This window comes from Aythya fuligula, chromosome 1 (genome assembly GCF_009819795.1).
Source record: "Aythya fuligula isolate bAytFul2 chromosome 1, bAytFul2.pri, whole genome shotgun sequence".
NCBI classification, from domain to species: domain Eukaryota; kingdom Metazoa; phylum Chordata; class Aves; order Anseriformes; family Anatidae; genus Aythya; species Aythya fuligula.
Window position 1 is genome coordinate 55163370 of NC_045559.1, and position 14283 is coordinate 55177652.

General features: G+C 50.0%; 1 protein-coding gene across 2 annotated transcripts in view; it reads left to right on the plus strand.

The window, feature by feature from the left end:
* The first annotated feature begins 3329 nt into the window (after positions 1 to 3329).
* CACNG2 (calcium voltage-gated channel auxiliary subunit gamma 2) overlaps positions 3330 to 14283 on the plus strand; it is a 48135-nt gene continuing 37181 nt past the window's right edge. Inside the window, exons 1-2 of one of the 2 annotated variants that reach the window (XM_032196813.1) lie at positions 3330 to 3590; positions 4144 to 4289. In XM_032196813.1, coding sequence (XP_032052704.1) covers positions 4148 to 4289 — 142 coding nt within the window. In that variant the 5' untranslated portion in view covers positions 3330 to 3590; positions 4144 to 4147. Of the gene's footprint in view, positions 3591 to 3820; positions 4290 to 14283 lie in introns of those variants that run through there. The other variant, XM_032196805.1, reaches the window with a different exon arrangement.

The window sequence follows — 14283 nt, forward strand, 5'->3', positions numbered from 1 at the left end:
CTTTAGTCCTGATCTTAAGACATACTGAACCATCATAGGTTCCACTCCTCTTAGCCAGGGATTAAAGAACTCAATACTCTACAGGCCTGGCCTTTTTATACTGACAGCTTCTCTGGGGAAAACATGCCCCTGCCCTGTTGCTGCAGCCATTTGAAGTCAAACTTGTCAAATCTGTAGAAATATGTAATAAAGGCAACAGTCACAGATTGGTTTGAGAATCTCTGTTTTGGCCCAGCTTCTGTTTCATCCTCTGAATCCTGACTGGATTAGTCAAATTTAAAGATATGTAATCTAGCTATTTCAGCGGCATTTTTCTTGTTATAGACAAAATTTGTATTTTCTCACTGTGTTGGGGTGCCCTGTGAACCCCAGTCTACAACCTCTGCAGTGACTGCTCGCTCTCCATACTTGCCTCGCTAGACTCCTACCAGCAGAAGCAAGCTCCTCAACCCCATTTGTGCAGCCTGGCACACCCTGATCCACAGGCACATTCCAATTTGTCACAACAAAATGAACACTTAGCCACACAGGAGAGCCTTAAGTGAAAAAAACAGCATCACACCTTCCCTCCTTCTCATCTTTGAATGACCCTGCTGTGTAAGGACAAGTGAGCTTTCAGAAGGCCTGAGCTCTTCCTGCTTCAGCTCACTCCATCCAGGTTGCTTGTGTGACTTTACTAGAAGAGCTGTGTTGCACTTTTTAAAGAGCACAGAGTAACTGAGGAGCCCACTTTCCCTGGAGCTATGAGCTCCACAGATTTCCAGTATGCCTTTCCCTTCCATATACGTGATATTGGTGCTTGATGGATTTTAGTGCTGACATGGTCTACTGAAGTTTTTCTTCCTTGGAGTCTTCCAGGCTTCTGGCCCGGCTTTTCTACTTTTTTTTTTTTTTTTTTTTTTTTTTTAAGAATGAGAAGACTTGAATATTGGGGTGGGCTTGGAGAGGAATGACCACCAACACAAAAAGAGCATAGCTCAGAGCCCCCAGAATGACTCGTTCCTCCCTTATGCCTTCCCTCTTTCAGTGGAAAGCTTTCAGAAGAGGAGGAGAGGTCCTAAGATGCAGGCTCTGCAGAGCCATTATCTCCCATCAGTTTAGGGGAATTCTCTGCATCTCTCCACCTCTCAAATTTGTTTAAACCAAGGCCAACAAGCCAGAGAGCCTGCCCACAGCTGCCATACTCCCCAGTGTTCCAGCAGACCATACTCAGAGTGCTAAAGGGATATATATCCCCCATGTCCCCCCTTGCCCATCCTCAGTTGTTTGGCAGCTCCATGGGTGCAGAAAGAAACTCCTGGCTTCTGTGAGAAAGGAGAAGGCCAGGAGTCCCCCAGATGAGGCTAGGGACTGTGGTTGTCCCCCAGCAATGTGTCGGTGGGCTCAAGCTGCACCTCCCCCCTTCACCACATCCTTTCTCCTGCCTCCCCTTGGATATTTCCTGCCTGCTAGTGGCAATCTGCACATGGCTGATGCCACAGCTCATGAGTGCTTGCTGGTAAACACCCCATCTTGGTCTCAGTTGTGAGGGCAGCCTGGTCAGAGCCCTCCAAAGGGGGGAAATGCTTAGCCATCTGCGGGGTGCCCAGTGCCCTCGTTGCTGCTCATCACCCACTCCTTGCTATAGAGCCTTTCATGTCCGACAGTCCTGGGGGAGAATGTCCTGAAAGGGCAGTCCCAGGCTGCACCCAGAGAGGAAGAAGGGAGGAGAGAGAAATGGAGTTATGAAATTACACTGTAGCTGAAGCCCTCCAACTGGTTCAACTTCCCAGCACCCCCTCCCCTCAGCTCTTCTCCCCCTACTCCCCCTCCAAACAGCAGTGAACCTAAAGCAGCCCTTCTGGTCTCTTGTTCACTGAACAATGAATCCGATCAGAGAGAAAGAAAATCGGCAGCATCGAGAATTAGATAATTTCTTTTCTTTATGATTGTTGCATTAATGAGCAGCTACATGTATAGAACCAGGAGGTGACTAATGTAATTAACCTGGTGTAATGATACTGCTGAGGAAGGGAGAGAGGATTATGACATACTTAGATGTTAGCATTGCACAATTTTGCATACATTCCCGGTACTATCAGGATGCGTCTGACATAGGAAACTTAAGCAGCGATAGATTTCAGTCTGCATTCATTCAGCTCCTGCGTCTTTCTGTGTGAAATGAGGACTGAAAGGCGGGTTGCTTTCTGAGGGTTGAGGGGGAAGGAATTCGGGTTGGCGGTTCCTTTCCTTAACAAAATCGTACTAATAATAAGAAATCGCCCTTTCTCGTGAAGAATCTTCCCAAAATGTCTGCTTCTTGGAGCAGGCTTCGGGATTTCACAGAAAGCTACAAAGAGAAAGTCAGAACGCAGGGATTCACACAGCACTGGTCAGGGGGAGACAGAGGGACGGAAAACAAGCAACACCAAAAAAAAAAACATATGCAACTTGCAGCGAACCCGGGAAGAGTGAAGAGCGAGCACTTAAAAACAATAGCGACAGCCAAAACAAGGGAAATAGACGCTTATTTCTAAATTACCCTTCCACGTTACATTTCCCCCGTCTCCTGGGGAGAGAAACGTCTGAGTGAAGTTTGGTGCGGGTCTCACTGCGGCGCGCGGGTCGCACAGCGAGGATGCGACTTAACAGCGGGGATGCTCAGGCAGCCGGGCCGGGGGCCGTCGGGGAGGAGAGGGGGGGGGGTGGGGGGGGGAGCGAAAGGCAGAAAGCGAGAAAAGAGGGAGAGCCCCAGCCAGATACGCCTTCAGCCGGGGGGGAGCAACCCTGGCAGCAGCGGCGGGGAAAGGCAGCGGAGAAGGAAGGAAGGAAGGAGGAGGTTGGGGGGGGGGGGGGGGTGTTTAGGGCTGCCCCCTCCGCCCCTCCCTGCCCGCCCGCCCGCCCGCCTGCCCGCGCAGAGCGGAGGAGGGCGGCCGCCGCCCGCGGATGCTGTGGCTCGGGCAGGGCGGGCGGCGCGGCGGGCAGGGCGGGCGGGGGGTCTGTCCTGCAGCACCGCGGAAAGCTCCTCCGGCACCGCCGCCCGGCGAGCTGCCTGCAGCGCCCGGCGTCCCGGTGCGCTCCGCCCGCCCCGCCGGCCGGGGAGCTGTCCTTCAGCACCTCCGGCCGCCGCCGCCGCCGCCGCCTTGATGCAGTAGAGGGCCCGGGAAGCCGCCGGGGGGGACGCCGCGGGGCAAGGGGGTGCCGCAGCCTGGGCGCAGCTCCGAGCCCCCCAGCCCGGGAGGGGCGCCGCGCCTGTCCCCCGCCTCCCTCCCCATCGCCACCCCCAGGAGCCCCCCTCTCTCTCTCTCTCTCTCTCTCTTCCTCGCCCACCTCCGCCGGGAGCGAGCGCCGCGGCTGTGCGGAAAAGCCATGGGAGGCGAGACCTCGGCACCTGTTCAGCTGAAATCAAGGGCTTACAGTATACTGGGCAGTCTGGCTTGGTGGTAGGAGCGAGCGAAAGGAAGGAGAAGCAAGCGAGAAAAAAGTGAGAGAGGATTGGAGCGACTGCCGCTGCCGGGAAAAAAAAAAAAAATAAAAAACCCAAGGAAGATAACTGGGAAGGAAAAGGATTTTCATGGCGCAGGCTGCAGAGCTAAGCAAGAAGACTGAAGGTTGCATCTCTGCTCTTACAGTCTCTAACTGTCTAGGTCCAGATAATGAGAGATTGTGTTGAGGATGCTGCTGCTGCTCCCCTGTTCACTGTGGAAGCCATCTCCAAATTAGCCATTACATATGGAAACTGGAGACCAGAATTTTAGAAAAAGGGATTAAGGCGTCTCGTTTTGGGGGGGGTTCTCTCTTTATTTGTTTCTTTTTTTTTTTTTTTTCTTGGTTCTTTTCTCTCTCTTTTTTTTCTTTTTCCTTTTTCCTTTTTTTTATATTTCAACCAGAACGTTTCCGATTTAAAAGGCAAGCCTCTTCCCGTGTGGTCTTTCTAATTTACACTCTTTTCCGTGGGCTTTCTTACCTCCCTTTTTTGATATCTATCTCTCTATATATACCCATTATATTATTAGTCGGAATTATTATTCTTTTATTTTATTAAACACACACACCCCAAGAATCAGAAGGCGGTTGGGTATTTGTATAATGAAGAATTATGGGGCTCTTTGACAGAGGTGTTCAGATGCTTTTAACCACCGTTGGTGCTTTCGCTGCCTTCAGCCTGATGACCATAGCTGTGGGGACCGACTACTGGCTTTACTCCAGAGGGGTTTGCAAGACTAAAACTGTCAGTGAGAACGAAACCAGCAAAAAGAACGAGGAAGTCATGACCCATTCTGGATTATGGAGAACCTGCTGCCTGGAAGGTATTTGATTCTGGATCTCCAACCTCCCTTCCCCCCTTACTTTCCTATCCCACCACCCCATGCCCCCTCTCTCCCCCCCAATAAATCCCTTTGCATTCCACCATTTTCTCACTTCATTCCCTTCACCACATTTGAGAGTGGTGGGCTCAGTTACTCAGGGCATGGAGGCAAGAAGACAGGAAAATTATTCTTTGCTCTGTTTCCTTCTCCCTTCCTCTTCCTCACCCTCCCCCACACACCCTCCCCAAAAATTCACTTCCCCCCTCCGATGGGAATGATGCGTGTGTTACAAAAACACCAAGAGACCCTTTCAGAAAGGAACCGTGTGGTCTGCCTGTCTTCAGATTGTTTGTATTGCCTGGGAAAGCAATGCCAAAATGCTGTATTATTGTTGTGCTCCGGCTGCAACCACAGAGTGAAATCATTTGTCTCTTTGCAAACAGCTTATTTGCAAAGACAAGACCGGGAGTAAGAGGCAATGTGGGGAGAGGGTGACTGCAAAGCAATTCGGATGCAATTATTAGTTCACTTTAGGAGGGAAAAAGAGAGAAATGGAAACAACCCTGTTATGTCCAAAATGCCTCACATGGTAAATCTGACGATTCCAGTCATCTCGAGCAGAGTTCAGAGCATTTCGTAATGTCTGTAAGCAACCACATCTCGCTGGGTTGGGTGCAGAGGGGTCTATTTGGCGGCTGATTGGTTTGTTTTGGGGCTGGGATTTTTCCCCTGTTCGTTTGTTGTTGTGGGTGTTTTTTTTGTTTGGGGCTTTTCTTTAAGGTTTATGGTAAAGGCTAAAAATAAACAAGTGCCTGAATAGAAAAAAAAAAAATCAGCCTAAGTCTGATGTGGTGAAACTGAACAGCAACTCAGTGACATGTCTGATGGCAGAAGAGAGACCGCCGCAGCCAACTTCTGGAATCAGACGTTCCTAAGGGAGGGGGAAAGAAGAGAGGGGCCAGTGATTCGCTTTTAAATATGTGTTGCTCCGTACTGCTATTGGCGTACGTGTGGGCTGGGGAGGTGGTCTTCAGCCGGTGCTGGAGGGATAGGGGCAACCGATGGAAACGCATGGTTTATGTTACACACGTAGCGAGGAGAGAGCGAGAGCAAGAGCGCATATTACAGCCCATTGTAAAACCCCTGCTTATGAATCAGCTCCCAGCTGGAGGGTGGGCTGCCGGGGGTTTATGGACATCCACAGATAACGTATGTGTCTGCCGGCATCCACCAGAGCTGGGTGTGCCTGGAGCTCCCCGATGGGAGAGAAAGGGAAGTGGGTACCGCAGGACGGATTTTCTAAGACCGGCACTGGGAGATGGAAGGCAGGGGGGAGGGGAGAATAAACTGTGTATGTCCTAATGTCTCTCACCAAAGCAAGCTAAAGCCGCTGTTTAGAAATGGTTGTGTCCGGGAAGAAGCGCGAATTTCCCCCCTGTTCTTGGTGCAAACGGTTGAGTGATGGCTGGACATGTTTTGAATAGCTAAGTGACTTCATTGAGCGATGGTCTATTTGACGCATACTGCATTTAGTGCCCTTTGTCAACCCAAACTGCTGCCTTTTAACATATCCTGCAGAGGAGCTCTATGCTGAATACTATATGCTGTCTCCACGCCAGAAAATCAATAGCAGTAAATTAATGGGGGATGTTTTAAACACACTCACTCACACACACATTTCCTCCAAATAGATAAATATATATAGATATATATTAATAAAGAATGAAAAGCCTTTCACACAGCTATTCATTACAACCGGGGAAAGAGACATCTCCTTAATTAAAAATTAATGAGAGAGGGAAGAAAAAAAAAAAAAATAGCAAGCCCAAATGCGAAGCCATGCGGGGAGGGAGGGAGGCTGCGGGGAAGAACTCCCTTCCTGAGCCGTGTCCCCGAGCCGGAGGGCGAAGAGAGGCTGGGGTGGAGACAAGAGGTATGAGGACCCTGGCCGGGAGAGGCAGTGAATTCAGATCATGTCTATCTGCCCACAGAGCCGGATCCAGAGGGACGCGGTCTGAGGGGGAGGAGGAAGGGGCGGGTGAGGTTTGTCAGATCGGAGGAGCTTGGGGCTCCTTCGCCTTTCCGTCTGACAGGACCCCACAGGCGCCCTGCAGAAGTGGCTTGTGTGGCAGGGGAAAGTGCCAGGATGCTTCCAATTAAAAGCTCAGAAGTGCCCCCGGCCCCCCCCCCACTGCCAGCCCTGTGCCCTGCCCGTGCTGTCATGGCTCACACTGAAGCCTTGCACAAAAGGCAGCCTGAGAGCAAGCTGTGTACCCCCATGGGATGCTCTCTTGCCCCTGCCATGTGAGGGGTTGGGCCTTGCCATGCGATGTGGGGCAGGAGCATGCCTGGGGCCGGAGGGTGCAAGGAACCACTCAGGAGCAAGCCCTGCTCTGAGCCAGGGCATCCCTAACCTGAGGGCACAGGTTGCACCACAACTTCAGTACGAGCAAAGTAGCAAAACATCTCCACAGGGTGCAGAAGCAGCCCCATGGCCACACACCGAGCAGGACCAGGCCATGGCTGTGCCCTGTGGGGCAGCATGGCCCTGGCACCCCCTGGCTCCCAGGGCAACACAGCCAAATATCCCCAGTGGGCAGCCATGAGCAGGCCCCAGGCAGCAAATCTTTCTCTGTTGTGTCTGATCAGCCAGAAGCTGGCTTCCTTCTCAGCAGAAAGAATCAGAGAAGGTGTCCCTGGGTCACTCACCCTTCCCAGCAAAAGCTTCAAGCTGGTGCAGGAAGGGTGCAGAAGCGGCTCCTTGTCCCCATGGTGCAAGGGGGTGGACAGGTCTGTGAAGGGAAGGGCTTCTTCCCAGGAGGCTGAGAAAATGGCCAAAGCCTTGGACTCTGTTTACACTCACCCTGTCCATGGTGTGGCAAAGGCGGCTGGCAAAGGGTGTGGGACAAAAAAGGGTGTCTAGGGGTGGGGGGGCATCAGGGCAGGCCCATAGGGTGAGGTGAGGCAGTGCAGAGGAGGGCAGGAGGATTTTTAATGATAAAATAATCAAAGGAGCCAAAACATTGCTCTGCTAATGGTAGGGAGCCTCTGATGAGGTTGCCTTCATTTTGGGGCATGTGGGGGAATGGCACTAGCCAGCACTGTAGGCTCTCAGAAATGGTGGACTCCTTGTGTTCAAAACGCAGTGGTAGATTGTCTTTTCTCTTCTTGGCCAAAATGCCCAATAGCAAAAAAGAATGTGGGGGCTCAGGCTGTGTACACAGGTACACCGCTATCATCATCCAAGTTCCCCTCAAAGAATTTGGTTCCTGGGCTTTCAGTTTCAGGGTTCCCCTCTGTTCGGTCATTCAACACTTTCAGTCAGTATTTTCAGGTCTTCACATTGCTCCAAACAGCAGTATCATTTTGGGTGTTCCTCCTCTACTGGGGTTCCTCTCCCCTCTTTCCTGAGTCCTAAAGGGAGCCCCTGTTCAGTGCTGAGGCTGGAGCAGAAAGGTGGTGGTTTTTCACATTACTGCAGACCACACTTCCTATTCCTTTCCTAATCTTCCTTCAGATAATTCCTTCTCAGGCTTTGGGGTCGCCTAAATGTGCCCCTGGGCTATTCAAAAGTCTTTGCCCTTCAAGAAAAATGGCAGAGCGACTGCCTTTCTCAGACCCCTGACTGCGTATGCACAGTGCACGCACGTATACCCAGCAGCTGAGATCTGCAAGCTCATGCCACATATGGATGCTGCACCTCTTACAACTTCGAAATGGCTGCGGATCTTCCAGCCTAATTCCTCCTTGGCACCGAATGCTTTTAAACCACTTTTTTTATTATGAGTGATGCCTTGTCTAATTCTTTCATTAGCTCCTGTAGATCTCCTACAGGATCTCAAAAAGTGAGTGACGATGCCTTATCGGGGTCTTATGAAGCAAGTAAATGAAATGTATTTTATATCTGTAGGTTATTGGTTTTGTCATGTTGTCATTATTATTAGGAAAGGGATAGGTCTGGGAGGCTTTTATACTAAGAAGGAGGGAGAGAGGAGTCCAGGGCAGGCAGGCATGAGTGATGCGCATGGGGTTAGACATCCCTGTAGATCTGACTGGTGTGAAGGCAAGTAATTGAATGGATGTTGGTGCAGAAAATAATTCCTGCCTAGAGACCCTTCCCAAGGAAAATTAATGAGCTGATCTGTTCCCTTTCCAGCTTGTTACATCTGAACAACGCATGAGACTTAAGTGCAGTTTCAGTGTTTGCACAAACGAAGAGCTGATGGCAGAGCGAGGCAGGGCACAGGCACTGGACACAATCCTGGCACTGCGTCTCTTCCCTGCGCTGCCTTCTCCTACCCCTGGCTGCTTCTGAGCCGCTTTCTCTTTTTGCATGATCTTACAAGCTTTTTTTCCTTGTCTTCCTTCTTATCTTTCTTTTACCCTTCGTTGGCTGACAGTGTCCCCAGTTCCGCCCTGCAGAACTGCCCGCCGTCCTACTTCCAACCATCCACAAATCCGCCGGGGTCCCTTCCCCCAGCTCTTGCTCTCATATGCCAGGGGCTTTTCTGAGGATGCACTGAAAATTGCAGTAGCTTAAGTGAGGGTCTCCATGCCTTGGTGGTGAAGGAGCAGCCCACAGCACGGCCCTGAGATGCAGCAGGAGGCAATAGCCCAGCGCAGCACTGACTGCTGCCGCTATCGCATCTGCCAGGGAGCAGAAGGATGCAGAGCTGCACAGGCCTGGCATGAAGAAGGCAGAGGATTTCCAAAAGTGGGGTGGCAGGTGGTGAGGGGGAAGTACCTGGGATCCCAGACACGGTTGGGTTTGGTTCTCCTCTCAGTTTAAATTCACACCTGGCTGTACATCACTGGCGAGCCAGGGATTTGACGGGCTGAGACCTGGAAGCTCACTTCATCTGTAAGATTTGACAAGCAGAAGATGCTTCTCACCAGTCAGTTGCTAGAAATGACTTCTGAATTGCTTTTAAATTCTGAATCTTCCTGCTGACAGAGAAAGAGGAATGGGTTAATATTGTCCTGAAATGCACCAGAAATTGCCTTGCTGAAGAGAGTGAGAGCGAAATGCAGTGGGAGGGACATGGAGATGCAGTGTGGCAGCAGTAATGTATAAAGAAATTACACAGAGATAGAACAAATGTCTCCTTGCCACGGAGACCAGGAGCTATTCCTATCCCATGTTTCCATTTTAACCCATCCCTTTCCCCGCACAGGCCCCCCAGCCCCTGTCTTGCTTGGCTGCAGTTTGGTGCCACCTCATCGGGAGTTTGGGGGAGGAGGGCCGCTGAGGTTCGCCAGCAGCATCTCCATATTTATCTCATTTAAAAGCAGAGCGAGGAGGTTGCCAGGGGGAGCGGGGAACATTTCAGGCTGTCGGATGGCTCTGCCCCCTGCCCCTGTTTTAAGAGCAGGATTCCCAGCCAAGCATACCCTTTTTATCCCAGGGGGAGCCCTCACAGCTCCATTCTGCGCTGCTTCCCCCTTCCATACCGCGCTGGCTGTGGGGACGTGCTGCTGCATCCCCCTTGCAGGGGTTTTCGGGAAGTGACAGGGTCTCCTGACAGAGGAAGGGTCACCAGCAGGGCTCCCAGCCCCAGGGCTGCAGCTGTCCTGCAGGGGAAATGCAGAGCACGGAAGGGATCGGGGATGCACGGAACAGACCGCAAATGCAACGTACCCCAAAGTTATTTTTCCCTTGTCTGCCTGACCCCAGATCTTTCCTCGCCCTCCATCTTTGACTCATTCTATCCATCTCCATTTTAATTTGTTCTTGTTTCCCTCCCCTGTTTTTCCTCTTTATTTTTCTCTTTCATCTTCACGTCTCTTCTGTGCTCTCTCTCAGAGGCAGCTTCCTCTTCATTATTTCTCCCTGATTCCAAGTTCTCCGAGGCCCATCCCCCTTGCTCTTTCCTCTGTTACATTATCTTGTCCTTGCTTTCCTCTGTCCCCTTTGCTCCTGCCATCTCATCTGTCTGTCCTCCTTCCTCTTCTCTCTGCCGTCATGCCACCCTGGCTATCCCCCATCTCACACACGGTCGTTCCCCCAGCTGACGACCCCGTCCTTTTGGAGCTCCTTTCTAAGGCAACCCTTCTGCAGCCCCTCATGATAGATGTCCCCCTCCTTTCTCTGGCCCGTGGCCCCCCTCCTCAAAGCAGCCTATGACACTGGTTGCTGTCGCTGTCTGCTCTCACCCCAGGGCACCACAGCTCCCTCTGAGATGGGGGGTGAGACACAGGCCCCCCCTTTCTGCTCCCCTCATTGCTAGTTGCCTGTGGTCAAGCCAACATCCCTCCACTTTGCTGCCTCCAACCTCCCGTGGCCGGAGGGCTCACTGGCAGCGCAGCTGATGAGCTGGCTCATCTGCATGCAGCCAGCAATTGGGCTGGAAGGAGCTCCCGGCAGCCCTAAATACCCTCCCTGGCAGCCCTCAGACACGAATCAGGCCGGGGTCCAAAGGGAAAATCAGGGTCTCTGTAGCCATCGCCCTGGGGCCGTTGTTGTGCACTACAGGGAGGGATCTCTGGTTGTCAGCAAGCAGTGGCTCAGCAAACAGCCGTCCTTTGCAAGCTGTTTGCAGGGGGAGGATTTTCTCTGACAGCCTCAGAAGCACCCAAGGAGGTGAGGTGAATGGGGCTGGGGTCTCCAAAGTCAGATTCAATGGCTAGGTGAATGAATCTCAGTGAACCAGGTAGAGGATGCTGCTGGCTGGTGGGAAAAGGGGGGCTGTGAGGCGTGCAGGGCTCTAAATGAACTGCAGCAGCTCCTTGGATCCCAGAAACAGGAATATTGCTGCCAGTTTCCCAGGGCAGTGCGTGACTGCAGACAGAAAACCCACCAGCAGCAAGTCCCCAGCCTCCATGAGTAGAGCAGGGGGGATAACAGAGAGCACAAGGAGCAAGGTCTGTCCAAGAGAAGGGACTGCAAAGCCAGAGGAGAGTTCAAAAAAGGGGGACAGGGACAAGGAGGAGTGAGAAAGACCGTGTGTATGAGGACAGCCTGAAAGACTAGATGTGTTTGCCTGGGAAAGGAGGTGAATGAGCAGGAAAGCAATTGGATTGTGTTGAATAATGAATGGGCTAGAGAAGATGGATCAGTAGCTCTTGATTTCCCCATTTTGTAACACAGAGACAAGAGGACCTGACGTGAGTCACCGGAGACCCAGTTAAAGCTTTCTCATTTGATGCGTATCAGGGCTGTGGATCTCATTGCCACCAGAGCTCCCGTGGCCAAGATTTTAACCACATTTAGCAAGCAAGTGGGCATTTACAACAGAGTTCACGAAAATTAAGCGTCCTCATAATGGATATGAACAGTGTTTTGGGTGTTTCATAATTCAGCAATTAAGCCAGGCTCCATAAAAACTAGGATAACATTTCACAAGGACAGCCTATCCCCTATCTGACTGCCATGTGCTTCTTGCCTCTTCCCTGAAACATTTGTCAGGGATTAAACGGAGCTCAGATTTACTTAGTCTGGCATTTCTTTTGTTTCTAGATGCTGTGCTATGCAGCTGCAGCATAAGGTGCAAACTAGGCCTGCGTTTCTGCTGGTGTCAATGACTGCCCTAATTTGACAAATTAACTGTGAGTTTAGGTATTTCTATCATATTTTGCTAGGGAGGATCTGGGATACAGAGCAATTAAGAGCATATGGAATTAAGTGGAGTCCTTTTTCTTCACACCCCAGGGTATAAAGTAAGTAGTTAGCAGTGAAGGTGCTATATATGTGCAAAGAATTATTATTGTTGAAGTCCCTGCTTCCCAGAAAGCAATAGGCTTTGGGTCTCTTTGATGCTATCATGACTAAATTAGAAACGAGGTTGTCTCTTTCCTCTTGCATCTGTGGAAATGATTACTGAACTGGCATCTGATGACGTACAGCACTGTAGTGTTTCTATGCACAAGGGATGAAGGCCTGATTCTCCCCTTGTTTGTGCTGGTGTAACCTCAGTTACTTGGGTGGAGCTGTGTTGCTTTCACGGTCCATGCAGGCAAGAGAAGGATCAGGATGAGAAAGGGCTGTGCCTGCTTCAAACAGCCATGCCCCCAAAGGTCACAGTGTTCCCTGCTTCACCAGTGCTGTACCCAAAAACCCAGGGGCTCAATTCACCTCCAGTGTTTGGGGGTGCGACAGCCCCAAAGCCGGTGACATTCTGCACTCATTTATGCCAGCTGTTCTGCTGTCTAGCATTCCCTTTTTAAAAACTATTTCCATTTTCATCATTTTTCATCCTTGCTAGAAAAATTTGAGCTGGCATCACTCCCTGTGGGGGAAAAGGCCTTTTATGGGCTCCTCACCTTGGGTTGGTGGAAGTGTGAAATAGCAGAGGGGACCATGCACCCCCTGGCATTCAACTTTCTCTTGTTATTTCTTCTGCATTTCAGTCTTTCATCAAATCTCTTCCAATTACTGACAGCTTTCTGTCTCCCAGCCCCATTTATCCCCTTTGTGTTACGGAAAAGCTCCCTCATAAAATTCCCAACTACACAATCAGAGTTCCCGTAACAAGCCCTGCAGGATAGGTGAAATCCACTTCTGTTTCTGTGGCACAGGCTGCTGAAGTTTTTATACCAGCTTCCTATCAAATCTATAACTCCCCAGAGAAGCATATGGACTTTATCCTACACCTCCTATTCCCCCAGAGCATATACTTCTACCTGTTATCTTTGAAAAACAGAAAATGAGGATGGTATACAAAAACTTGAGAATGCAGTGCCATCCTATCCATGGGCAGGAATTCCTGTGATGTGTGTTTTTGCTAGAAGCAGAACAACTATAAATTTCTGATTTAGCTTGTTGTATAAAGTATACATTCTGTCAAATAAAGAATAACACTATCCACCTCCGTCCCCTGGATTTTCTATCTGTTTCTGATTTTTCTCTTCCTATTTCTCAGTTTTCATTCTCCCCCCGAACATGATTTTTTTTTAGTGCTTGTTTTATTTTTCTCCTCCCACTGCTTCATAACTACATTTCATTCTTAAATTTGCTATCACTCAGAGAACTTCCCTCTTCCTTCAGGTCTTGTTTATACCAGCAGCGTAGCTGCAGTGCTATGGATCACACTTGAACACTGAATAATTCCCAGGTTTATGGTCATGTTCATTCAGTATCATAGACTGAGCACTGTCACTCAAACCACTTTTCATCCAACCCTGTTTGCTGACTCCTGCAACCTAGCTGTGGGCTGTCCACTGCAACTAGCGCATTTCTGAGAGCCTGTTCTGGGGGTTTTATTTCCTCATGAAGATGTTGCCTCGTACTTTCCTTTCTATTTTTTTTCATTTTTTTGTTTGTTTGTTTTTTTTTTCTACACTTCCTTCACCAGGCCCCTTCAGAATTCACTGCTTTTTCTTTTCTTCCTTTTTTCTCCACTTTAGCTCTTGTGTCTGCCATTTTATCCCCTTTTTCTTCTCTTTCTTCTACATCTCTATCCCTCAGTCCTGGGTAGGAACTACCCCCGATCCCAACCCATTCAGCCTCTATGGAGATGTAGTGAAAATGGATTGAAGCTAAGTGCGTGCATATGTGTTTGCACATATGTACATCTCCTTTCAGATGCGATCACTTAGAAAGCTTGGTGGCTGGCTCTGACTTTCACCTTTCAGAGGGCCCTGAGGAGTCATTTCTGAATGTAGATGCCCCTCAGAATTGCCTTCAGAGTACAGGGTCCCAAGGGATTGATCATCAAGAATTTCTGCTGCTTCTTTTTAGATTCAAGCATTGCCCTTTTCCTTAGGCTGAGGGTCATGGTTTTTTGAAGGGCAGTGGCAGAATCATGAAAGAAGACATTTTTCTCTTGCTCATTTTTGAGTGAGAGAATGAATGAACTGTGATAAATATTTTTCTGTATATAACTAGAGCTGTCTCAGAGAAGTGGCAGAGGAAACAGATGGCAGAGGCCCTTTATAGGCAGCTGCTGTTGTCTCTTAAGGTGTCACCAGCACAAGAAAAGTGGTTGTAATTGGGGAGCTTCAAGATCAGCAGTGCCTGAAAGGACTTGAGCAGAAAAGAATGCCATCCTGCATGAAG